Below are 27,560 nucleotides of genomic sequence, written 5' to 3' on the forward strand. Positions count from 1 at the left end.
CGGCGGCAGGCCCCCCGCACCGCGCCGGGGCTGCTTTCGGCGCTGACAGCCCGGCGGGCCACGGGAACCCCTCCCTCTCCCCGAGCCGGCGGGGAGCGTAAGTGCCCGGCCTCCTCCGGGGCCAGTCGGCGGAGAGGGAGAGCGGGGGTAGCCCTGTGCCGCGAAGGCGGAGCTCGGTACTTAACTGTCTGTCACGGTCATGTCCATGTCCTCCTCTCCCGGCTGGACCTCCAGCTGCAGGGCTTTACGGCTGGGTCTGGCGAGTTGCAGCCCCACTGGCAGCTCCTCCCTGGTGAAGAGCAGCTCCACGCTGCACCGCAGCGGCTGCTGTGCGTGCGGAAGCGGAGTGGCCATGATCCCGCCGACCCCTTCTGCCAACGGTAGCTGCCTCCTGGCGAGTCACAGGCTCCGGCTGCGCTGCTGCTGCTCCCGCGTCCTTCCGGACAGCCTGGCGAAAGGCGAATGAGGCGACTTTGCCGACAAACGTCGTCCCCGCCTCAGACACCTCCCAGGACATCGCCCCCACCCCCAGAGCGCGTCCCGGCCGCTTAAGCGCCTGAGCTGCACCTGCCGGCGGGCAGCGGCTCCTGCCGGCGGGCAGCGGCACGGACACCGCCGTGGCGACAGACACTGCCGGGACACCCTCCCGCTGGTGGCGGCAGCGGCACCGGCCCGGGCGGGCAGCGGCTCCTGCTCAGCGCCCGCGGCCCTGGTACAGCTGGTGGGAGAGGCCTGCGCCCGTTCTTGCGGGCGCTGCCGTGTTAGCATCGTCACTAGAAGCTCGTAGCAATGACTTGAGGAGAAGGTTCACTGACCCCAGATAATTTGGCTTATCCCTCCCTGGTGTTTCCCCCTCGGACCTGTTTTCGAAGAGTGCACAAGGGTAATATGGAGCAGCAGGTGACGCTATTTTGCTATAGAAGTTTTCGCTGGTTTGTTGTTTGTGGGTGGGTGTGTGCCTCTGTGTGTCTGTGTCACTGTGTGTGTGTGCGCGCGTTCCCGCCCCGTCCTCGTAAAAGGAAAAAAAAAAAAAAAAAAAAGCCCTGCCGGTTACTTTTGTTTGTATGCCCCAGTGTCAAAGAGACACCGTGATGGTAAATTAATGAATATTTGAGAAGACCTCTGAGCTTAAAAGTACTGTATGAAGGTTAAACGGGCCTCACCTCATTGAGTTTCCAGGCTTTATTGCCACAGGTAACGTCAGTAATGTTCTTTGGATCCAAATGGTGACTTGGGCTATCCTGTCTAGCTGGCTGGAAAGGAAGCAAATGTACACACCCCGACAGAGTTAAAGGGACTATCCTGTTGTACAAGATGATCTCCCGACTACACAGAGACTTGTTCCTCTGAGCCACTTAACCTACAAAATGTACCGAAGTGGCACACGTCACTGAGCCTGTGTTCACACGACTGGGATGGTTTGTCTGTAAAGACAACGCAGTTCTGCAATAGCACTGTTTTCTGCCTGGATTTAATTTCCCCTTCTGAGAATGAAAATGAGGTACCACCTCTTGATTCTTCTGTGAAGGACTTTGATGTTATTTACCCCTGTATGAAGGAGGAATAAGGCAGTCTGCACATGCCATCTGGTGTTCGTGCATAGCGTACTGCACGCAGTGCATGCTTTGGTGCCCAGCTGGATTGCTTATACCCAAACCCAATTCCACAATCACTTAGCTAACCTCTGCAGCAAAGAATGGAGATTTCTGCGCTAATTCATCACTGCAGTGAAAGGCTGAATAAATATAAGTAAGGCAAGACTGCATCTGTTGAGCCTAGAATAAAGTATCTCTAGGTAGCTGAATACAGGGCAAATGCTGGAGTAAGAGTTGTAGAAGTTCAGTGGATAAGTAATGCAGATAGATTCTGCCTCTCCTAGATGTGAGAGCCTGATAACATACCAGCCAAAATGGAGCAACTGGCAGGATGTTGCTGTTGTTCACAATGCCCTGAAAAAGCTGGCAAGGGTAGTGTGGAGAGGTGATATTTTTTCACATGTACAAGGAGACGGTAGAGTATCATTTTAGACTAGTATCTCTACTGGATGACTACCTCACCTCCGTAGAAGTGTGCCACTGATCACTTAGTCCTCAGCAGTATTACTACTTCTCACACCTGTAAGGGGTAAAGTGTCCCACAGAAGAGACCTGTCCACTTCAGGCAATAGTTATTGCTGCTTTTACCACCTCAGTTTCAACTTGCAGCCTTGCTTTCTGTTTAGGTTCAGGCACCACCACTAAACCATTAAACTGCTACATGGCTGTGGCTCCAGTACAGTAGTTTTTGTCTGAAACAGTGAATGTGATGTAGCAAGGTTGCTTCCTGAACCAAATGTGCTTTTTTTCGGGGGTGGGAGGGGTGGGATGGGGGGCATGGGTGGAAGAGGTCTGAGATAATATCTGCTTTACAGCCCTTTCCTGTATTTGCTCACATACAGAGCAAATACAGGGCTCCAACAACAGGACAATGTATCTGGAAAAAAAAAAATCCATATTCCTAGAAGTTTGAGTAATAACAACTAGTGTGAGCTGGGATTACAGAAGACAGGGAATTTTGACTTGCCTTTTAGCCTTTAATGTACATCTTAAATTGTTACATGCATCAGCAAAGAAAAAACTTTCAACTGACTATCTATTTATGTTCTGCTTTTGTACTTTCTGATTATTTTCCTATCCAGATTTGTATCAGTCTCTTCAAACTATGGTATTATTCAAGAATCTGAGGAAATAACTTCAAGGGTTATTGCTCAAACTGTGTACTACTGTATCCCTCATATAGTGAATTCCACCAAAATTTGACTGGAAATGCTATTCACGATGTTCCTCACCTCACTGCAAATGCTTTATTGTTAGAATGCACCACGTTTGTTTCAAAATTCATCTGTGGAACTAATAGGAAAACAATTTTAAATCCAGTTTTGTCTTTCATTGTCTATCAGTGAAGGCAGCAATATGAGACCATATTAAATTAATGCTACCAACTAGTTCTTCACTAATAGCATAAACACTAAGTTTTCAGTATCTCTTGCTAAACCAAGTATTTTATATTTAGAAATGTGAACCAAATTTAAGTCTAGTGGTGCACCAATATATTCTATTAAATATTATTGTTAAGCTGCTTCTGACATTGAAAGCTACATCTAACAGGTCAACCAGCATTTGTTCCACAGGCATATCCTGTCCATTTATGAACTGACTATAAAAAAACCCTCAGAATGTGACAAGTGCTGTAACACAGAACTAGATTTGAATTTCCAGTTGGACTGCTGGGTCTGCAGAGCCCCACTGCTTTTAAAGGAAAAAGCAACTACAATTATGATCCTGCTTCATGAGTTTAAAGATATAGGATCTGGTGGTGGTAAATGAGAAAAGTTCTTTCTCTTCTAGACATGGCAGTAAGTTTTGTCTATAATGAATTTGCTACTTGACCACTTTTAAATTTTTTTTTTTAAAGTCCACCCAAACTTTCAGGAATTTTAAATCAATTCCCCTTAATAGGAAAAGGATAAAAAAGCTTAGCTGTGGTACATTATCCAGCATAGATATTGTTAGATATTTTGTCAGGAGAAACATCCTACAAGACATTTTCTTGCCTACATGTAATGCAGTTGGTGTAGTAGAAGCATGAATTTGATTTGGATTTCCCAAAATAAGTGGATGGAGGTAAAGTGTACAGATAGAAGGATCACAATTTCCAAAGACACACAGAATGGACTCTCTACCAGAAGTCCACAGGAAGGGAATGATATCTTTTATGTAATAATGATTAGCCATATTTATGGATAAAACATTCTTGTATTTCACACATACAGCCAGAGTAACTTCAGAATCCTTCAGTGTTTGCTTCCTTTGGAAAAAATGCACCTTTGAAAGCTCTGAGGATAAGTATGGTTGCAAAAGCTATTGTGTGTCACATCTGTGACCACAACAGTTAATCCTTTCAGAGGAGTCTGCCTTGACCCCATAGCAAGGAGACAGCTGCACCTAACAAATGTGAGAAAAAGCATCAGGAAGTTCTGTCTGACCTCTGAAACTAGCAGTGTTTGGGGATTTCTCTTTCATGCAGACATGAGATCCATGAGTTAGGTAGGAGCATTATTCTAACAGCTGAGCAACGTCAAAATGACAGCTTTCCTACTTACTATCTCATGCTACCAACCTGAAATTACTTTGATATCATGTTGGTCACTGGTGGATCACAGATAGAAATCTTTCTTCTGTGATCCTGAAGCCAGTGGAAAGATCCATCAAGAACCCGGGGAGCATGCCATCCTATTTCAGCTGCAAGCCTCCCTTTGTTGGTGAAAGTGGGCTTTCCAGGCTAGGGCTGTCCTGTTTCCTTGCAATGTTACTTACCACACCTTTTGATTTTGGCTGGTTGCCTTTCTTTGGTGAAACTGGAAGAAGAAGGGGAGTCTAAACCTTCTTAGGCATCAGAAATTTTTGAAAACCAGGGAAGTACAAGGATAAAGTGATTGCAATTGTCCGAAGCAAAAGTCAATTTGTCACTCACATGGGCCAGTAAATTCAATGCCTATGTTGCAACTACACAATTCTTTGTGACCCTAACTTAAATTAGTGTGTTGTTATAGCAGCTTCTTTAGCTGTTTCTGCAGCCCTTCAATATTGGTGGAAGACAATACAACCTCACATTACAGCTTCTGCAGATGACCAGTTCATGAACCCTTCTTCTAAAGCGCATACTAAAGGGTATTTTCCCAGTAGCTCTCTTAAACTGTGCTTTAACAACTCGAGTATTGTAAATATGCTTCTGCCAGTAATGCTTTATGAAAGAAGAATCTGAGCACTCTTGTGCTTTCAGCAAGTTGTCAGGACTTTCTAACCAACAAGTGTCTCCAGCAGCAGAGACATTAGCACAGACCACTTCTGGCAACAGTTTGAGCAAAGGTGGCTAAACCAGAACTGTGCTAGGACACGATCTATTAGTGTGAGTCCATTGTGGGGAAAGGTAACATCCAGCTGCAAAGAGAGAACAGCTTGATGCAGCAGTTTTTTGATGTCACTTCCAGATAGATCTCCAAAAGTATGTCTGATTTATTAACTACTAGTTACTAAATAAGCACTGACTGACAATGCCTTAAACTCTGATAATGAAAGCAGCAGCAGATTTTGTGTGCCATGTGCCAGTGAAAAATGTCTATATGCAGAGTGAGTCCTAATAGAACAGTTCTGCTTATAAAATTGTTTAGAATAAACTGTCATCAGCAATACACTGTTGTCAAGGAGGGGTTGTTTTGTTTTTTGATGAGAAACGTCCTACTGGTTAGGTTAATTCAGGTATTGGGGAAGAACATATACAAGGAGATTTAACAAAATTTGGCATGAGATCTGCAGAATGAAGTCAATAAAAACTCTCTCTAGCATACTGTTAACAGTGTCAAAAATGGATCGAGGTTTTTTCCTTGCCTTGGTCAGAAACCTTTGCGGAAAAATAACTGTCTTATACTTCAGGTGGCTTTAGGAATAGACCTTGATATGGAACTAAACAACTGATGCATATTTGATTGCTTCAGGTTGTATGACATTTTGCATAATTGAAGTGAACGCTTTAGATAAACCAAATCAAATACATTTAAAATAACTTGATACTGAGTAATGTCACCTGTTGGCTATATCAACTGTAGTTGACGAGAGATCCCTCTAGAGGGAGACGTCCCTCTACAGATTGTTTTCTTGTGCATGTATGCTCGAGCAAGAGGTGTTTTCGTCTCAGCAAGGAATTAATGTCTTAGTCTTGATTAGCAAACCAATTAGTATTCTGCAAACATAGGTGTAGATGGTCACCACCATAGGTGTGGGTGGTGTAGAAAATCTATGGTCTTGTTTGGTAGGATGCATTGTGGGAACCAGTACTGTACAAGTTTTTGGTCTTTATTTGAAATTAAAGAATAGGCAATGACTGAACCATAACTTACACCTGAACTTCCTGAGAAAAATAAACTTTAGGATCCAGCTTTTCTATCTTTACCACAGTTTTGTGTCAAATATCTGTTCTAATCTTGGTATCCAATAGTCATTTTGATATTCTAGCATCTATTACTCCGTGGGTCCTCTCCAGTTAAAATAACATTTCTTTATATGAAACAGTGCCTGCAAACAAGTACTAGAGACACATAAGACCTGACAAGATAAGGCCTTTTTCTGTGTTTTGTGAAACTGTCAGAACATCCAATGCATTAGTATACTGCAGAACTTTTAGAGCAAAACTTGCATAATGAATTGCTGGCAATGAATTGACACCACTAATTCCTGGAGGCTAAAGTCTGCACACCCCCTCACTGACAGCTGTTAACTAAATCTGTAATGGGAAATTATTAATATTGAAATTAGTAAGTAAATTACTATCTGTATTTACTGGGAATGTGACAGCTACTTAAGTGAACTGACGCATCAAAATAGTTGTTTCTTTGCAGTCGGAGACACACTCACTACTTAGTTCTGTTGCTGCTAAATGAAAAACTGCTGTCTTATTTAAAAGGTGTAAGTTGAAGTAATTTTTCTCTCAAAATCAATAGTACCACAATCCGAAATATCTGGCTATATAAAAACTGAAGCAATTCTGGTATGTTTGTAACAAGAAAACAAATTTATTGATTTTAAAAGACAAGACACAATTTTGTTTTGAAAAAACACAAGAAAGCTAGCCTGAGTTCAAGTCTGAAATATTCAGAAAAATCCTACTGTCTTTAGTATGTTCCAGTCATTTTTTTAAACAACACACTAAAAGTTAATATATATTTTTATAATTATAAAAGTTCCCCAGTTATTGTACAGTACACAATACAAATTGCCCACAAACTATTATTTAGCTCCTGCCAGTTTTGAGAGGACATGATATACTAAAAGATTTAGCATTTCTCACAAAAATCACATCAGGAAATACGTATTTACAAAATCAAATACATTATACAAAAAAAACATCACGTTATTCTGTAAAGATGTCTTCTTTAAATAATTAAAAAGTATATTCAACCGTAGTCCAAAAACTGGAAAAGAACAGTACATTATCTCACACATACAATCTACAAAAAGTTGCTTACCTCATTTACATAACATATTCAGTCAACTGGAAAATAAAGTTGGACTGTGTCCTAGTGTTACGATGTTTCTGTGCTGTGGGACTGAATAATGTAATCTGCCACTTACTAAGTGAAATTTAAATGATGGCACTTAAAAAAAACCCAGTATAAAATAAATGCAACAAAGGAAGTTTTCTAGAAGGTAAGAAAGCCCTGAGTGATGATAAAATCACTGATTGGTAGCTCTAGAATTAACCTAATTAAAGTTTACCACCTCAGGCACAATTTTCCAAGTTTTTGAAAGGCACTCAAAAGTTTCTTTAACAGCCTCATTGGTTATTAACTGTAAATCCAAATTTTCAGTGAAGATGAGTGGAGATGGGCAACTTGCTTTGGTACAAAGTGATATTGTCCTGGTATTAAATTGCTTAATTGGGTTACTTTGAGATGGATATTTAATGTTTAAATACAAGGCAATCACTTTAATGTTGTATTGAAGGAAACTTTACTTGGGGAACCCTTTAAGTATTATTTGTGTAAAAACTTCTTGCTGGTATCAGTGAGACAAAAAGAATTGAACTGAGTTCCTGGTAAATACCAATCCATGTGAGGTTGTTCCTCCAAAGTCTAAATTCCTCTTACAAAGACATTTGCTATTTCAGAGTAAAGTTAATCCAGAACTGAAAACTCCTGTCAAATGTTTGCACTATGATCAAGAAAGTGCTTAAGAACGTACAAAGAACATTTTCCTGATTTAGATTGAAGTGAGGCTCATTTGATGCTCATAGGCTTGTTCTGGGCCTTCTTCTCTACAGTGAATTTCAGCCTTAATGTGCAATCTACAATAACAATCCTTACCAAATATTTAACTACTCAGGGCTTCCAATCCCAAAAAGCTAATTTATTTTTTCAACAGGAAAAGGAAAAAAAAATCGGAACAAGAGTTAAAATAATTTTCAAACTAAGGCATATTTTACTTCAAACAAACACTAGGCAGTCACTTTGTAAGTGGCTTTTACTATTTCTTAGTTAAACTGGTAAATTAAACTCAGGTCTACTGGCACATAAAATCACTAGCAGCAATGATCAAGGCATGCAAACTCAGAAGCATTTACAGTAAATTATGAATAAAAAAAGTTAAATTAAAACCCTTTGAGTATTGCATTTATGTTAATTAATTATGCATGAATTTGCATTAACTGACTAAAAATGTTTACAACTTACTTGCACTATACTACTGACGTAATTCTGTTAAATAACTTAAAATGAGACCCTTTTTTCCCCTCAGCTAGACTTAAATAAGTACAGCTGCGCTTAGTGTTTGTTGACTGATTGATATTGCAAGAAACCAGTAGAAAATGTATTGTATTCTCACTTAGTATAAGGTGGCGTTTCTATCTGTAAATTCAAAGAATCTCTACTTGCTTCCCTTGTTCTTGTAAGCAGTATTTATAAGAACAAAGGGGCTTTTTAAAATGGCAAAAGGCTTGTGCAATTTCTAGGTTGCTTTTAAAATTCTGACATTCAAATAAGGGCCATCCAAACAGTACCCCTTCAGATGAAGATGAATAAAATATCTTCATCTTTTAGCTAGTCATTATTGCAGTGACTGAGTTTAAAAGAAGTATCAATGTAATTGTGCACTTTTTGTTGTTTATCAAAAACACTGCCAAAAAATTCAATGCAAGCATACCAAATATTCTTCAAAATTTATCCTTCTTCACTAAGCCTTCTTTTAATCCTTAAGATTCTTTTTACAGTACTAAGAGTATTCAAATACTAAACTACCTCAGGAGATTTTCAAAATAGTCTGAATATATTTTCTAAACCTTTATCTTCTAAAGGCATTTTAAAGCAGACAACTTCATTATCTGAAGAAACATATGTTTGATTTTCTTTATATATTTATGCAATTATGAAAACAAGGGAGCTGAAGTTTTCTATTAAGCAGTACACATCAATGGCAGTGAATATTTTGCCTACATCTATTGAGCCACCTGTAACAAAACCACTCCCGTGTAGTATGCAAGTATTTACTTTAGACATAATTAAAAAAATTCTACAACACTATCAGCTATTTCAAAGGATATGCTCAATGGACTAATTAAATTATCTAAAAAGCTTTGTTCCCATCATGTTACTTACAATGCTCAAAGGGTTAATGCAAGGCATTATATGAAATTAATTTTCTAATACTAGAACTAAGCACTGTGTGTTTATGCTTCTATTCCAGTTTTTATTGTTTGTTTGTCTTAAATCACCAAACAAATTAGCAGAGATACTGGAATTCCATTTATTGATTTGTTTTAAATCATATACAAAGAGGATGTCCTCTTAAGAGAGAAAAGGGCCCAATTTTCAGAAATTCATACTGTTCTCTCAAATGCATGAGTTTAAAAAACTCTGAAACTATTGTTGTATACTTATATTACTAATAAATATTTTTGATCAGCACTTTTATGGCTATCAATGGTTGTTTTTATTTTGTAAAAACATTCTGAATTAAACTGGATTGCAGTGCATCTCTAATATAAAATTTTTTCTGAACAGTGCACATGTCAATTGGTGAGAATGACAAAGATATCAGAGCATTTATCCTAGGGAAAACAAGGTGAACAAAAAAGTGTTTTAGATATTTAAAAATACCTCGCTTTAAATGAAATTTGTATATAGACCTATACATTCCTGAACGACAGAACATTACCTATTATCTTGTTTTTGAACTAAAGGCAGTGAAGCTGTAAATAATCTTTTTATAGTTAAATAATTTAAAATCCATTTTCCAAATTTTTACAGAACTTTTCTTAAAAGAAGGTGCTTAGAGCATGCTACAGTACAAGAGCAAAACACAGAAATAGAAAACAACAACAAAAAAACAGCTTTAAAACTGATTTACCATGAAAAAGATGAAAATGTATCAATAAATTTTAATAAATACAAAACTTTTGAAAATTGGGCCCCGTGTTTTGAAAAGGTAGTTCAACAATACCCATTCCCCCACACTGTTCACTGTGCTATTTGTGCTAATGGGGGAAATGCCTCTAAAATAATTATTTTGGATGCCATGTCAAGATTAGATGAAACACATAAACCATGTCTACTCTTATAATGTCTACCCTGTGGATACATGCTACACCTCTCCAGAGCATTAACAGGCTTCAGAGCTGGTGTGGCAATGCAACCGTATGGTACACATTATAGAATATGGACTGAGGTATTCGTATCTCTGTAGTTTAATGATTACTAAAACCCAACTAATTATACTAATTACCAACTAATTACCAACTAATAATAGTGAGAGTGTGCAAAAAATGTTTTATCTAGCCGTTTGATTAAAATTTCAGTAAATGTAAAAACAAAACAGAAGACCCCCAAACCTGTAAGTATAAACCACAGCTTACAGTAACATATCTCTTCTAAAAAAATCTGGTAAAATCTTCAGAATTTAAGCATGGGAATACAGACTCCATTCAGTTTTCTGAATCTGGGATAGTTCCAATTTGTTCTGAGAACTCATTGTTTTTAGAAGCTATGAAATACATTCCATTTCTGCATTCAGATTTTTTTCAGTTTTGTTTTGCACTTTGTGAACAGTGTACAACTGAGTGGAGTAGGGAGCTAAATAATGAAAGATACTCAGGTCCCACGTTTTTTAGCAATCTAGATTTACCTATTACAATCGTACTCTTTTCTCAGCAACAACAAATCCAACATTAAACCAATAAAGGACAATAATAAGAAAATATTATAGGTCTGTCAACACAAAAATTGAAACAAGTACTATAGTATTGAAAAAAGCTGAAAATGAAAAAAATGTTGAATTATTTTTATTTTACTTGTAAACATCTTATAATGCACAATGAAAGGGAGTAAATATTTATCACAGCTTAGTTTTAGCATTTTTGGTGAAGGGTACAGATGAGCTGATTTCTGTGGAAAAATCAGGTCACACTGAGTGATATATGGGAGAACAAAATCTATAATGAGATTCAGTGCATTTATGAGTTTAGAAATAATGAATATAAACCTCACTTTCACTTTTTACTGAGGCAAAAGCCATCTACTGACATTAGTAGGAATTATGCCTACATAGAATGAGCAGGATGGGTTCACCTCCCAATTCTTCAAAGGAATAAAGATCGGATTTCGTACTGCAATAATGTTAGGACATTTTAGATGATGTGCAGCTGTATTTGGAGCATATGTAAACTCTAGCAACCAACTTGTTTGCTATAAAGACACTGTTCGTGTTACATGCTCTTCTCCCATTTGGTATTTATGACTTTTAAGTAATATTCAGACACACTAGATAAACCAAAATAAAAGAATCCCAAATTTTCTTACAGTCTTTTCTGTAAAGTTGACCTTTTTGTGCTCTCCTTCAGTTTTTGGCATTTTTGCTTATTTAATTCTACTATTTTAGTGTAGCAAATTCATGTGTTTACGTAATGAAATGCTTAAGAAGAAAAATTTGAGTTGTTTAATGTCAATTAATATGGTCTCTATAAACTGTCATTATTTAATCATTAAAATGTAATATCTGGCTGATACCCCATAAAATATAGAAATTGAAAACATGCACTGCATTATGTACCTGCTCATTTATTTCTTTTTAGTTTTTAAATTAAAAGTAGGCAAGGGTTTAGAAAATATATAATCCTGCTTGGGACTATGGTCAATCTATTTTGACATTTGAAGTTGGTATTAAAGCTAGTTTTCCTTTCCAAATTCCCAAGCAAATTTTATTTGTAATAAAGTGAAATCCAGCTAGAAATGAGAAAAAATAGGTTTATTGTCATTCTAAGAGGGATATTAACATCATTTAATAATAAAAAAATCCTTTTATTCTTTTGAAGGCTATGTAACCTGTCCTTACTTAGGGAATTTGAAAATGACAGGCACACCTTGTTGAATTAGTTTAAGAGTTAAGAATAACAAAAATTACTAAGTCTTAGCTTCAGTTCTGTTTAAGGCACCATGTAATAGCCGAGGTACAATGATCCCTGATGTACATTCTTAAATGGCAATGGTCCATCTAGCCACCTATTCAAATTCTACACAATTGGGAATAAGTACAAATGAGGTGTGCCAGTTACACTGCCTTATCTAATTTTTGTAAAAATTTAATTCCACTTTAACAACAAGGAAATATTTTTGAAAGGAAAATGATGCAGGTTGCTACATTCCTTGCATTCTATAAAACATCTTTTCTAAGAGCAGCAGATTGAACCACTAGTAGGAAAAGACCTGGAATAGAAGGAAGTCATCCAAATGGAATGTTTTCCTGTATGTCCAGTTCAGCATAAGTAGCACGTACACTTAATAATTATAATAATCAAGTCACTTCTTTTTTAGCTTCAGTTTCTAACAATTACAGCACCACTCAACAGCCAAAAGCCTATGTTCAGTGGCCCCACATATAGAATCAGTAGTCTTCAAAACAGAGGAACTGGTATGCAAATAATATCTGGAACTGTTGATTTTAAAGGAAGTTTGCACTGTTTACATGATGGTCAAATAATTACATACGTTTATGATGTTACCACATTCTGTTACAATTCTGTCATTTAAACTTGCTTCTTCCTCACAGAAAGAAACTAGGAGATCTTCCCAATCCTCCAGCATTATTACAAAAATTCCCCCTGAATGCTCACAATTTTATCAAAATAGTGTCTTCTCGTTGTCTAATGAAAAGCACCTTTTGTAACAAATTTGATACATCTGCTGTCAAATAAGTATGCCTCCAGCGTAAATCAAAGAAAATAGTTCTTTTGATATTTCACAGAAGTGCATCTAATTAAAAACCTATCTATATGAAATCATCATAATAACTAATAATTAACGTTAAAATATTTATAAAAAACTATGAAAAATTTAAATTATTATAACAGGACAAAAACATTAAGCTTTGCAAAAATCTTCCTTGCATTTGATACTAAGAAAATTCTTCCTACTGAGCGGGCAATGTAAAATGATTCTGTTTACAAAAAAAATTTTTTTTTTAAAACAGATCTGGCAAAATACATACACCCATTCCATTTAACAACTCCAATAAAATAATGTTCAGCACAGCTAAAATTTGACAACAGTCAGCCTTCAGACTTAATTATTTTATTTTCATATTAAACCAAAAGGGTTAATGTAATGGGGTGTGTGTTGGGGGGTAGAGGTTTCATATTAGACTGCAGTATATGTATTTCCAGTAGCACTGCATTGTCTGATAGTCTGAGTAGTTGCAACAATGTGCTCATTATGAATTGGGTTCAGGAGGTTCTGCTGTACTCCACTCTCAAGCACTGGCTGCATGCAGCCCACCTGGAATGCCTGGTTTAGCTCTGTTTTCTCCCTCTTAGCTTGTGGCTCTCCATTTTCATCCAGCTCTTCATCTATTTCGCTTTCAACTTCGCTGCCCTCATCTGCACAAACAAACCACCATGAAACTAGCATAAAGGGAAAAAAATTCTAATACAAGGGCCTTTATTTTGCAAATAGTTGAAATACAAAAATACAGGGAAGACTACCTATCTGATAAAGCACAAACTGAAAATTTAGAATGTTACGTTAATTATTCTCTCACACAGGTAAACAGACTCAGATTTGATCACCTGAGTTACACACTGTTGATACAGTATGTGGAAAAAACAATGAATGTTAACTTTGTATTGTAAAATGCCTCTCACCTCTAAGACATGATTAACAAAAAAGTTGGTTACTTTTAGTTATAGATAGGGAAACTGAGGTGAAGAGATCTGGGTGACTTGACCCCAAATTTTGACATACATTATTACACTGACTAGTTGAGGGAACTGGGGTCAAGTGACCGCAAATCACTCAATTAGTCAGTACAAGAATGTATGCCAAAATATGGCATGAAGAGTTTATAAGGAACTAATTTCTTTCTGTCATCTTCACTGACAAGTTATCTGACAACTACTTGCATGCAATTCTGTCTTCTCCACTTAGCAAAACATTTACTACATGTAAACATATATAAGCATAGTCCTGTTTTTCTTCCCACAGCTATTACCTTCCTCTGTCCTGTCACATACACCTAAATTCTGCATAAAAATGGGAGTATTTCTTCTATAATGAATGTAGTATTTTAAAACAAACCTATAATATTCTAGACATTATTATATGCTGCATATTACATAGCTAGCTTATGGTATCCATATATTAGTGTATCTGCATAACATATATATGCACTTTAAAGCATGATACAGCTCTAAATTCTGTTTTACTGTATTTTTAAAACATAAGGACTTATTTTGTTCCGACATATAAGCTCTATAGAGAGTTACACAGTAGAGACATTAAAATGCTTACCTTTATCCATATTTCCAGGGGAGACAGCATTTAAATCACCAAACTGCCAAAGAAACAATAAAAAAATGGACACAGTCTTAAGCAAATGCAAACTAAAGAGTATCTGTGATAGAGCAGACCTGTGCTCTACCAGTTTGAGGCTAGCATTCAAATGCACAACCTTGGCTGCTGCCACATCCATAGTACAGCAATTCATTTTCCATTCCATCTTGGTCCTGTGCTTATTAAGACAAGTATCACTAAGTAAACCCTCAAAAAATAAAATGGGTAAGTACAAACTTTTTAAAGATTACTTCATCTGAGCCTTTGTTGCTTAAAGTGAGCTATTTCTATGTTGTATAAAGCCACAAATTACAATGGATATCCATTCTGAACTGCCAGTGTTTTAACAAAAAGCTCTTAAAAATTTCCCAGAGACAACTTTAATTGTGCTGGAACAAAAATGAACATGTGTCACAGCGTTGGAAATTACCTGTAAAGTAAATGAAAGGCACTGCTGAGAAAGGCTTTACAATCTGGTAACCAGTTTACTGACATCAAAAAGAGACCTTTTCAAAAAAGTCACTCACAACTTTCTTCTCTGAATCCTCTAAATTTCTCTTAAATAAGAATTGGCAGAGCAAAATGCCATCAATGAATCTCAAATCAAACGAGTACATTGTTTACATAAATACATTTCTAACCATAAATGATACCAAGTCTTTTTCAGAAGAATTTTGCCAATACCTGTGTCCAAAGCTGGGAGAAGAGGGAGAAAAATGAGAATGCTTTTCTCAGCTGCAACATCAGTTTATACTGTCTTATAGTGTTTGTCATACCATAGTCTTAGACTTCCCCATTTTATTTCAGTCACAGTCATCGAATACACAGAAACATATAAAAACATTAATTTAATCAGTATTTACTACTTCTATACTGCCCCTCTCACCTCCAAAAGTTTTGGGTTACTTACTTCCTCATAATATCTCCATCTTCAATCTACACAAACTTTTTAGAAGACCCTACACTACATTTATGTCTAAAATATACAATGTGTGTTAAGAAGACAACAATGTAGTAACTGTATACTCGTGTAGGACCTTACTGCGAATATAAGGCAGAGATTAAACAAATATACTACTGGTGGGTCACTAAGCAGAAACATATGATATAAAATCATTTGACAAATAAATCTGAGACATTTCCAATTTCCCTTGAAAGTAAAGCATCTATTAATTGAAAAGAATTTAAGTGCAATTCTTTTTATGACAATTCACGCATTCCACATGGCTCATTCAAAATAAAAGGTTAGATGAACTGGATAAAAGAGTGATGAGAACAACTTTTCCTTGCAGATGCCATAGATGAGTATAAAAATATGGTTATGAATTGAGACTCTTGCTCTGTTTTTTAAACCAATAATCTTTGAAACACTTGTATGTATATCAGCTGTGTTACAAACCTCTATGTGTGTCTGTGCTGGCTTTATTAGTGTACGTGAACAGTACTGTACAAGCTGTCTTCCTCAAGTCAGTGGGGGTACTTAGCTCACTTGTGTTAACATTTGTGTGGGAAATCAAAATGTTTGCAAATACATCTGAACAGATTCACGTAAGAAAGAATTTCCTATTACTCTGTTCTTCTTTTTGTTTTCACATAAAATGTTCAGTTCTCAAAAACCTGGAAGAAGGTTGAATGTTGATCAACAGTTTCAAACTATGCACATGAATCTATAGAGATATGTGAAGGAACAAGGTTATTTGGAAATAGTTTTAGATTTCAATATGATTTTTGTACTCTCAACCAATGAAACAAATTTGAAACTGTTGCATGTATTTGAACCCAAATCTATTGTTATATTGCAGGACATCCTCTACATAATGTTTAAGAAATGTGCAAAGATACATACCCAAATTCATCACTAAATCTATCAGTCCAGTCTCTTACATATTATCTTACCTCTCCCATAACTGCAATAGGTGTCTCTCCTGTTGCCTGCGCAACACGATGTTCTACTAAGTAAAACATGTATTCATCGTAAAGCAAGCGGATCAGATGAAATGAGCCAAAGCTAGCAGCACTGCGCAAGGTTAAGTCTCGAATCACCATTGAGCTATTCCAAAATAGAAAAAAATATTTATTTATGTATTATATGTCATAATCATTTCAACACTTATCCATAAAGACATTTTACCTCAAAACCAATATTCTCAAAAGTAACGTTATCCTCAAATGTCTGATTTATGGTGTCTTTGGAAAGAGACACCAGGAAAGGCAATAATTTCCTTCTCTTCCTTCTCTGAAGGTATTGTTGGGCACCACATTACATAAGAAATAGGCAAACTGGTTTGGTTTTTTTTGTTTGTTTGTTTTGATATATGCTTATTTACCAACCTGAAAGAAAATTTTTGATATATCTGTAACCACTGACTTAAAAGAAAATTTTGTTGGAAATAACTAAAATGGTAAGAAAACTTTTGATTTTAAACAAACTAATGCTTAAATAGTCTCTGTTTTGTCCACCTTCCCAGTACAATGGTTTTAACTGCCATGTTTTTAAAACTTAAAATTAGAAAAAGATAGGCTTGTGTGTATATATTATATTGACAAATTCTGATACCTTCCACAAGTAGCTGCTACAGTCATTTTCGAAGAACCAGGTTTACTCTAATAACTGTTTCAATAAGCAGCAAACATGGAAAGTATGTCTTAATGTTCTTTTCACACATTAAAAAACAGGTTTTGTCTTGCTTATTTAATAAAGATAGATACCACAGTGTTTTAATAAATATTAAAAACAGTGACTTAATAACTGTGTAGTTATTCAAGCCAAAAATTTCATATTATGTTTCTCAGGACAAAATTCCACCTGCCTTCATTTTCACATGGCATTTAAAACAATAAAACAAGGATCATTGAAGTCCTTGCCAATTTACAAGTAGCCCTGAGTTCACAGTTAACAATTTTCTGAAAAAGTCCCACATGTTCTACATGACATAGCAAGCCACTGTTTGATATTACAACTGTCAACTTTACTACAGTGAAAAATTCAGCAAATAACAGAATAGTGAGAAGTTTATTAAATACTACCTGTAGAAAGACCATTTCAACAGAAACTGCCGTGCTGCTTTAGGAAAGCTGGGTCTTCCTTCATACGGTTTCAGTGCTTGCATCATTACATTATCAAGCCAGGCAGCCCACTGCTCCAGAGTGCTCTGCTGTTGAAGAGTCATCTTGAAATCTGTTTCTAGTCTCTGAACCATGTTGTCATCACACTGGCACACCCAGGAAGCCTGCTCCTGTTACAGCACATGGCAATTCTTAAATTAACAATACATAAGCCAAAGCACAGACTGTAATTCTCTCTTAAAGATTAAGCAACTCAGTGAAGAAAAGGACAAAACGTACTTACTAGACAAACTAAAAAGAAGTTTTTATGTTTATCATAATTTTGTTGAAAGGAAATGGGTGCAAAAAGCATAATATATTAAGAGCAGACATCAAATAAAGAATTGAGATCAACCAATGGAAACAACACAAGTATGTTTCAGTATTCTACATTAGTTTCCAAAAAATGCTTCTACTTTCCTCTTCATAATTTTCCTACTTAAAAATTCAGGACTTGTCAGTCTTTTCTGGGACTACAGGCAGGGCAAGAAGGAAGAACAATCAAATAGGGGCCTAAAGTAATGAAAGAAGTACCAAGAAATCAAGTGCAACATTCCATTTGTTCTGAAGAAGTTAAGCTTAAAGACAATTTCTGTTATATCATCTTATAAAAAAAAAGCTTTGTATGTAAACAAAGATCATTCTGTTTGCTGACTATTGGCAGTAATAATCATACATTAAAGTACAACATATACTGCACAGAAAGGGAGAAACACACTCTGCATATGATAATAAGCAATTTAGTCACTGTTATGATGTTTCAATAGGGCTAGCTGGTCAATCCAGAAAATAGGAGATGAAAATCAAGACTCACTAACTGCAAACCATGTCCTTAAACTCTAGCTATCATGTGCCAAGCTAACACCTCATTCACACACTCTATATCTATGCTAATATATTAAAATACTTAATATACTGTATCTTCGGACAAGTACTATTAACTGACTTTTGTCAAAATTATTAACAAGTACATTAAAATACTCATTTACAAGGAAAAGAGACAAGCATAGAACTACCAGTCATCTGGAACTTTGCTGGCGAAAAGCAACAGAATATAGTTTTCCTCAAAGCAGCAGAAATATGTGGAGTAATTAAGCTTATTGACAATATAAACTTTCATTCTTTAACTAACTGGAAACTAGTTCTAATCTGTGCTAATTAACCACTTACTCAGGAGATCTTGCGAATTTAAGCATAGGCACTTAAAATATACTAACAGTATTGTCTTTGAAATAATGAAACACTTTCTAGTAAAAATGATACGCATGTAATGACTTTTAGAAACTTTTAGAAGCTAAGCTACTATCTGGGATATAATTCTAAGATATCATTTATGCTGTGACTAAGATATAATTCATGGTACCCATTCTAAGAATGTATTCGCTCTATATTTGCATAGAAGTTGGAAGAGTATCTGCACTTCAAGACAGTAAATGGAAACATATAACGGTTCTGAGCTTACTTTCCTGAAGTGCAAGCTGTCACGTTTGGACTGAATCACTGAATATATGAATCAGCAAAATGTTTTCACTTCACTTTCGTGATAAAACAGTGACAGCTAACAATGAAGTTCAAAAATCATAGAGGAAAAACACCTTTTTTTTTTTTTTAAAAAAAAAAAGAGCCTGTTATTTAAAGATACATTTTACCTGAACATTGGCAAAATCAACACGGTTAAGATCATTGAGCATCTGGTTGATTTGAGAAGTATTTTGAAGCACAGCACGAGCTGCTTGAGCCAGGTGATTAAGAGATGTGTATCTTCGCAGAGTCTGGGCAAAGGCACTTACAGCGGCAACCTATGAAGAAATTTATTTTTAAATATCTCGTTATCTGTAGAATAATTCTACAGATTAAGTCTTTACTTTCATTTTATTATTCTATATTAATGAGTCCTCTTATGTGAATTCTGTCCACATAGTAGATCAAATAATGTCTTCCTTGTAATTTCCTAATTACAAGGCATTATTTGATCTACTAAGTTATTTCCTCTCCCATTATTTGATGCTTGATGCTAAACATAAAATTTAGCATTAAAATTAAAATGCTACTGCTTCCAGATGCTACTGCCCACTTGACTTGCCATTGCAAGAATAATACTGCAATAGTCTTGTCTACCTTGGTTTGTATCATCCTCTGTGGAATATTGTTCATGGCGTTTGAAAGCCAACCTTCAAGGCTTTTTGCAAAATTGCGGATGGCTTGGGTCAAGGCACCTGTGCATTAAAGAATAAAAACATAATGAAAAGAAAGCAATGTACCTGTCTTGAAATGTTTTGCATCTTCAGTACTTACGTACTTAGTGTTCAGGTCCGCTGCTTTTACTTACTAAAAGACAAATCCTTTCTAGGTTTAAAATCAGATATAGAACGTGCAATAATGATTTTAGTTTTGGTTTAATAAGCAGTTCCAGCTTTCTCACCTAACAACCTTTCAAGAAGTTTGTGACCAGCACTATTGTTTTGAGCACTCCTACAGAAGAACATCAATAATTGCAGCAACTGTGGTGAATGAAATTTCCAACAGCTTTCAGCTTTTCACTTCAACTAAGCACCTCTTTTAAAGAGAAAAACTCTGGAAAAAAATCCAATTATTGAAATACTACAGTTTCCTCAAATAAGCCCAAAGTAACCTTAAGCCATGTCATGATGCTGCTTACTTCAGTTTTAAAGAACAAAATCCAACATGCAGTGCTTCAATCATCAATAAGCAAGATACAGGCATGTGTTTCACTGACAGAAAATGAGATTATTCAAATGGCTGTGGAATCTGTGTGCATTTCTGTTTCTTTACTACAGCATTCAGAGAACTGCTGAGTGACTGACAGATTTACAGAGAAACTGAAGAAGCCCTTACAGCAATCTGCTCTACTCAAAATACAAGTTTTAATTTTTCAGAGGAGGACAGGAAGCATTTTCCCAAGGAACTGTGCCTGGAAAAAAGAAAATTGTATCTCCTGAGTAGTAGAAACCTTGCTTTCCCATACCTACCACTTGCTTATTGACATAATAGCATCCACTCAAATGTTTGCAAAAAGGAGGAGACAAAAAGAAAAGATTACAGGTTTCTAAAGACTAGTAGAGGATGAATGCAACTACAGAAGTGAAGAGGAAAAAAAATAGAAAGAAGAAATAATACTTATTCACAAACTATTTCAGCTACATGTGACAGGAAACAGTCCAAGTAAAGCCTGACTTGATTTTGTTTACAAGGTTGAATACTCTGGTAGAGTAAGAAATTAATGCTGATAGAACTTGTCTTTGAGAAACGTTCTTTCACTGTTTGAATTATTCATGATCCCTTTAGTAATATAGCTTTCTACTAGCAAAGTCGATTTACTAAAAGAAAAAAATGTATACTTCATGACATATTTTCCACAGATCTTCAAATTTGCAGTGATAAGCATAGAATCCGTATCAGTAATTTATATAACTGACCACACATTTGGATGCTTATCTGAACACAATTCGATCTTATATCCATACTAGCTGAACATTCTATTGTAACAGGGTTTTTCCCCCTTGAAGTTTCCCCATAAACAAACTTTTTTCTTCCAATTCTGTCAGTCACCTAGCTCACTTGTGCTGCTTTGTCAATTATTTCTGTGCATTTAGTAATTATGTATTCACTCACATTTTCTTACCCATGGAACAAGAAAATGCAAAGTGGAAAGAATAATGTAAATACTGTATGAGTGATACTTAGATTTGAAGAAAATATTACTGCTTTTTCACTTCCAATTTGCTTATTACTCTTTTTCACCCTACTATATATTACAAAATTATTTGCATCACTGTGATGCTGATCTCCTTTAAAAGTAAATATGGAAAAGCAGCTCAGGCCTTAAGAAAGGCCTTTAACTAGGAAGAGGAGCAAATGAAAGGAATTCTAAGTTCTGAAGAAATAAAATCAATGAAGTAGATAATCAGGCATCAGTATTGTATAGAACAACTATGAATTTCTAATGAGCTTTGGAGATATCATATTAAATACAGAATTCTTCTCATATTCCATCCTTAAGTACACATCCACTCATTACCAAAACCTTAAGTACTTACATCCTCAAAGCCGCCTTTTAAGTTCATCTGGCTACCATAGGAAAACAAGAAAATCCTTTCAAAGAATTACATGATGAGTATGGTGCAAAGTAAATAGACTGAGAGTTAACTGTTACTAGACACACACTAAATGATATTACAATGGTAGTTACTGTTAAAAAAATTGATTTGGATAAGTCCCTAAAAAGCTTCACAGCTGAAAACTCTCTGACATGCAAATCTCATGAAAACAAGGCTTTACAGTCTTTTCAGTACTTTAAATTTTTGTCTATCTGGAATTTTGTAATACGGTGTGGAAATATGTTTAGCATAAATTTTCCACCTATGATAGAAACTAACTCACAGGCAAGTTTGTTACTGTCCCTTCTGTCACTTGTGAAGAACCAGGATGTCCATTTAAAACATAATAGCTCTGTCTATTGCCAAAGACATTAGACAATTACGGTCTTTATTCCTGACTGAAATGGACAGCATTTGACTTTTCTTAGGAAAAGGAATTTTCTGTTTTATGCACAGCAATTCTTCATTCATTCTGTGGGTGCTTAACATTTCAGCTGACAAATTTAGCATAGAGGTTAAAAATAAAACAATTTTTTCTTCAATGGTAATTTTTTTTCTTCTCCACTAATAGGTATCGCATAGCTGAGCAGCACAGTAAGACTTTTCTAAAAGAAAAACAATTAAAATCTCGACATGAAAAAAGATAAACCTTAAAAAATCATATGCTTACTTCAAACACTTTCAAAATTACTATTTTTTCCTATTTTAAGCAGCTGCTGTCTGTATATTTCCATTTATTCAGAAAAAAAATCATAAACATGCCTTATATGAAGCATTTACAGTCCCCTTTCATCTACAGAGTACAAACTTCCCTATAAACTTCTATTTTCTCACAGAAGATGATGAATTTGTCTACTTTACCCAGCTCCAATATTGTCATCGTCAACCATTAAGTACAACCTTAAGCCTTCCTCTTGGTCTCTTCTAATGGCTGGAGATACTTTAATTTAAAAGCAGAAGTTAAAAAACTAATAATATTTTAAATATTTAACAGTGAAGAAGGAACTTGTATGGACCATCATTACAGGAAAGCTGACTAGAAAAAGCCATTTAGTTGGCTGGTCCTAAAGATAAAGTAAGAAAATACATTAGCTGTCTTCCATAGGTAGCTCAGTGGGTGGACTTCTGAGCAGAAAACCACTGGACTGTTCACAAAATAGAGGCAGAAGTCTCTTGGGATGAATTTGTCCTGGGATCAGATGATGTGTTTGCATCAAGAAGTCCGATAATCATCCCAAAACCAGGAATGTCAAACACAGTAGGTATCAACTATTCAAATATGACTGGTAATTCTAGAAAGAAAGAAATAGCATGAAAAGGACCTGATGCCTGTAGTTATTGATATTAAATGATTGTGTCCATTTTCTTGAAACCCTGTACTGGCAATGCCCAATGCATCTTATGAAACAAGGCAGAAAGATGCCACAAGCTGAGGAGCTATTATATAAAAACTTCTTTAGAGACTGCCAGGCTATGCAGGAGAAGCAAGTGAAATGCAAGGCAAAAAGAAGGTTTAGTGAAAAACCATGTCTACACCACCTTTTTATTCAGAAAGTAATGTTTTTGGAAGAGAGTTTTAATTCAACTTATTAAATGTTGCAATGAAACTTGTGGGGCTTTTTATCATTGACAATTTGCTTGTGACAGACTCTATTATTCTAAAATTAATATCCTACCTACTTGCATTGTTATTAGATAGAAAAGTAAAACGTCAAATAAATACCAATGCAAAATAATTTAGCCAAGTAATGGTTGTCAATAATTATGTAGTTTTGAGAAAACATTTTTATTCTGCTGCATAGATGAAAAGATAAATTACATTAATCTCTACCACAAACTTACATTTAAAAAAAAAGGTAAAACTGTCTTTGTAAATGGGTGACCTTCAGATTTTATAAATGTCAAGTTCCAAATTTTTTTGTATCATATGCAAATTACTAAAATGTAATTTTATTTCACTGACAAGAAAAAATTCAATAAAACATTTCTGCAAGACACTACCTGCAAATATTCTTACAGACTACTTATTACTGCTGGAGTCACTATAGCAGAAGAGGTGTTCAAAGCATGACAAAATAATTTGTTAGCCCTAAATTTTTAAAAAATATTAATCCAACTCTATAAAGTGACTACTGTTCTTTCATGTAAAGGATAGAGTACAGAGGAGTTATGAGGTTTATAGTTGGTTGCTGACATGATTTCTTTATAATATTTAGCACAGCATATGTGAGACAATAAATGCTTTATAATAAAGAAGTTCAACTTCACATAAATTCATTTTCTACCAAAAAAAGCCATCAAAATACACTGCTGAAGTAACAATGGATTCTAGTAAAATTAACTTTGAAAAGAAAACTGCACTCCCGGTAACAGTTGACTGGCTGGACAGTGACTGACTCTGTCATGCAAGATATGTGACAGTAAGAACAGCAGATTGGAATAATCATATAATCACATAATGGTTTGGGTTGGAAGGGACCTTAAAGATCATCCAGTTCCAGCCCCCCTGCCATGGGCAGGGTCACCTTCCACTAGCCCAGGCTGCTCAGAGCCCCGTCCAACCTGGCCTTGAACACTGCCAGGGAGGGGGCAGCCACAACCCCTCTGGGCAACCTGTGCCAGTGTCTCACCACCCTCACATTAAAATACATTGGACTAAAAATTTCTCAGTTAATTTTTTTATTGCCTTAACAGTCAACAAAATTTATTTCAGCAGCCACTGATAAGGAACAAAAAATTAACAGTCCAAAAATGGAATGACAAAGATCATATAAATTTTCAGACTAATAAAAAATTAATATGTAATGTTTAAACTGAAAACTACTGTATTTAGTGAAAGAACTGACTGGCATTAGTGCACATTGGCTCAGGGCCACAGGATTTATGTCTAAATCTAGAGGCAGCATAAAGGAAGATGTTTTTATCTGAAAATATAACACACAAAAAAAGATGTACCTTTAATATGAAACTATATCTTGAAAACTACGTCTTCCAACTGCACTAAAATCCTCAGTTACTTTTAAAACACAAAGTATCCATCAACTCCCAGCACAACTTCCTACACAAAAAATATATGGATGATACACAATACTTTCCTAACTTTCAAACTTATTCCTAAAGCTGCCCTATGAGGTATAAGACCACCACATACATGCATGCACAAAAATCCTGACAAAATGTTTTAGGTGTTCAACTTACTAGGAATAGGTCTAAGGACGTCAGGAATGAGAATCTCCACCAAAGCCTGATACATCACATGGTCACAGTTACACATCCATTTCAGAATAGTCTCACTCTTGCACAGAGTAATCAGCTTTGCTTTTGGAAGTCGACTTTCTATTTCACTCAGATTGCTAGTGTGAAAAAATGTAGCAAACAAATAAATGATAATGCATCTACAGCAGAAAAACCTGCAATTGATGTTAAACTGTATTATAACACATTGTGTCACATGGAAATTAATTTTAAAAATGCCTCCATAGCTCTGCTACAGTTCATAAATTATGCAGATGTATGAATGATCCTTTTGGCTTAAAAGAACTGGATAGAATACTGGGAAAAGACATTTACTGCAATTGTCCAAGCAAATTAAAAAATAAGATGACAATCATTTCAAGACTGCACTTTGGCATATACCCAGCCTACACAAAAATGCCAGACAACATAAATTTAATTTGAAAAATTAGCATATAAAAAGAAATTATTGCACTGCAGGTAAAATCAATTGGCCACTTGTATGATATTATTATGAGAAGCAGTAATGAAGAGAAATATTTACTGACCTTGGTTCAGTAATAGTAGTGCCATCAGGTGGAGCAGAGGGAGAATAGCGCCAGAAAGTTTGCCATAATTTTTCTATCAGGCTGAATTGAAGATTCACAACCACATCCAGTATTGCCTGAGAAAATAAAACACAAGTACAGCTTGTCTTCTACCAGATTCCCCTACTCCTAACTTTAACTAGAATTATATTTTTTTTTCCTTCATCACATAGTGGAGCAAATGCAAACTGTACATTTCTCAAGTTATAAATAATATCTGGCTTTATAGCTTTGATATCCATAAATTATCCAGCACTATAAACTGGTGTGCACAAAGACTTGAGTAAGACCAAGTGCACATCCATGGAAGCCTCCATAAAAGAGCATGGCCTATGTAAACATATCAGAGGAATTCACCCAAAGAAAATATTTAATGCTACTGCAAACACAAAGGAATCCTGCCATTTTATTCATTTTCATAACTCAGTATAGGTTTGAAAGCACCTTCAAAAATAAAAGATACACTGTTCAATATCAAATATGGTTTAAACATCTCAATGTTTCTTTAAAATGGGAAAAAAGTTACCGCTTTTAATGTGAAAAAAAGAAATTATAATTTAACCTGATTTACATTTCCTATTGACCAAACCAAATATCTGCATGTTCAATCTGAAGTCTAGTTTCTCTAACATTCTGAAAACATTGCATTCCCAGCATCTATTATATATCACTTTTTTCCCCTGTAAAGGGCCCCCTCCAAGGAAAATATTTTTACTAATGTCCTTTCCAATGAAATAAGCAAGATATCCTGGGGGAAAGTCACATACCACTAACATGGCTGTAATATATTTGGCATTACTGTTTTGTACTGACCTTCACTAGAAGTCATGAACTTTAAAAAGATATGGTTTATAGGAAATACCTCACAGTGCTCTCGATAAAGACTTTGCAGTGATTTGATGTCCTCAAAGGTAGTACCATCTGGTAGAGAACTTATTTCAACTTCTCCAAACTCTGGAAGTACTCGAGAGGCATCTGTTTCCATGACAACATAACAAGAGAGGGCTATTGTGAACAGTGTCAGTTACAGTATGATTAAGAAAAAATTTAAGGATAATACAAAGAAATAAATTCCAAAAGGTCATAATGTTCAAAGAGAAAAGTTTTTCATACCTGTTGTATATTAGAATTGTAAACAAATTTAGCCAGCATTTTAAAATTTAAATAAAAATATATTCTTGAAAGCATTAAAAAAAATGTCATGTACATACTACACCTATACAGAAAAGCTAACACACGCATTTTCAGAATATTACAGGATGAAGGAAAATGTCTATGTAAGTCTATGAAAGATTAACCCTTAAATAGTAGCCACATATGATGGGGCTTAGTAGATTCAATATACATATTTATTTGAAGTTTACTAGACTTTCAGTTAGAGCCAATGTGTGCTTTTACTATTTGTCACAAACGTTTCCAAGAGACAAGCTGATGTAAGAGAAAAATGCTGGATTAAAAGTTTCCTGCAAAGGATGATTCAAAACATTTTAATGCTACACTTATGTTCCGATTGATTTCAAAACCAGAAAAATTAGGACAAAGGATTTGATGCTTGAAAATCTCAACCAAATAAGCCTACACCTTCTGCAGTAACACAGCCAAAGAGTCTTCCTACTTAAACAGATAACTAAATTACCATTTATTTCCATTACTGAGAATACATGCTTAATTGGATCAATGACTCCACCACCTGGACATTTTTGAACATGAACTTTGGGGTTGTAGTTGAAACTATTTGGCTCTTTCCACTTTTCAAACTGCAGCACACTTTGAAAACTGGATGGCTAACCTGCAACTGAAATGCAATGCCACTGCCCTCACTTTTATGAATCAAATGCACTCTAATGCACATGCAGGATACAAGTTTCATTGAAAGAACTTCAATATACATGTCTAATATAACGTTGCACAGCAACTGCATTGTGATTTATGTAATATTAAATGTATCACAGAAATACAGAATTTGCATATTTTTTCCTTTTATACTTACATGATGTATACTAAATATTACATAAAGCTCACAACACAGAACATATAATTTTAGTTCTTTTTTGTTCTGTTTTAAGAATTTTAAAGAGGGCATGATAACTTCAGAAGCAACTACTGTAC

At 35.6% G+C, this 27,560-nt stretch overlaps 2 protein-coding genes across 11 annotated transcripts in view; both read right to left on the reverse strand.

Moving 5' to 3' along the window:
• CARM1 (coactivator associated arginine methyltransferase 1) overlaps window positions 1-455 on the reverse strand; it is a 63,396-nt gene extending 62,941 nt beyond the window's left edge. For all 6 annotated transcript variants that reach the window (XR_003400224.1, XM_026866830.1, XM_026866829.1 and 3 more), the window contains exon 1: window positions 186-455. Coding sequence is in view for 5 of the 6 variants with exons in the window: in XM_026866830.1 (XP_026722631.1) it covers window positions 186-354 (169 nt within the window). In the remaining variant the exon portion in view is untranslated. The remainder of the gene's footprint in view (window positions 1-185) is intronic.
• Window positions 456-6,587: 6,132 nt separating this feature from the next.
• RFX3 (regulatory factor X3) overlaps window positions 6,588-27,560 on the reverse strand; it is a 144,063-nt gene continuing 123,090 nt past the window's right edge. For 3 of the 5 annotated variants that reach the window (XM_026866799.1, XM_026866797.1, XM_026866798.1), the window contains 9 exons: window positions 26,314-26,426; window positions 25,413-25,528; window positions 24,829-24,983; window positions 19,631-19,728; window positions 19,162-19,311; window positions 17,435-17,643; window positions 16,304-16,457; window positions 14,366-14,408; window positions 6,588-13,455 (listed from right to left, as the gene is read on the reverse strand). In XM_026866799.1, coding sequence (XP_026722600.1) covers window positions 13,217-13,455; window positions 14,366-14,408; window positions 16,304-16,457; window positions 17,435-17,643; window positions 19,162-19,311; window positions 19,631-19,728; window positions 24,829-24,983; window positions 25,413-25,528; window positions 26,314-26,426 — 1,277 coding nt within the window. In that variant the 3' untranslated portion in view covers window positions 6,588-13,216. Of the gene's footprint in view, window positions 13,456-14,365; window positions 14,409-16,294; window positions 16,458-17,434; window positions 17,644-19,161; window positions 19,312-19,630; window positions 19,729-21,283; window positions 22,923-24,828; window positions 24,984-25,412; window positions 25,529-26,313; window positions 26,427-27,560 lie in introns of those variants that run through there. The other 2 variants (XM_026866800.1, XM_026866801.1) reach the window with 2 other exon arrangements.

Source organism: Athene cunicularia, assembly GCF_003259725.1.
Source record: "Athene cunicularia isolate RWA chromosome Z unlocalized genomic scaffold, athCun1 chrZ_part4, whole genome shotgun sequence".
Lineage (NCBI taxonomy): Eukaryota > Metazoa > Chordata > Aves > Strigiformes > Strigidae > Athene > Athene cunicularia.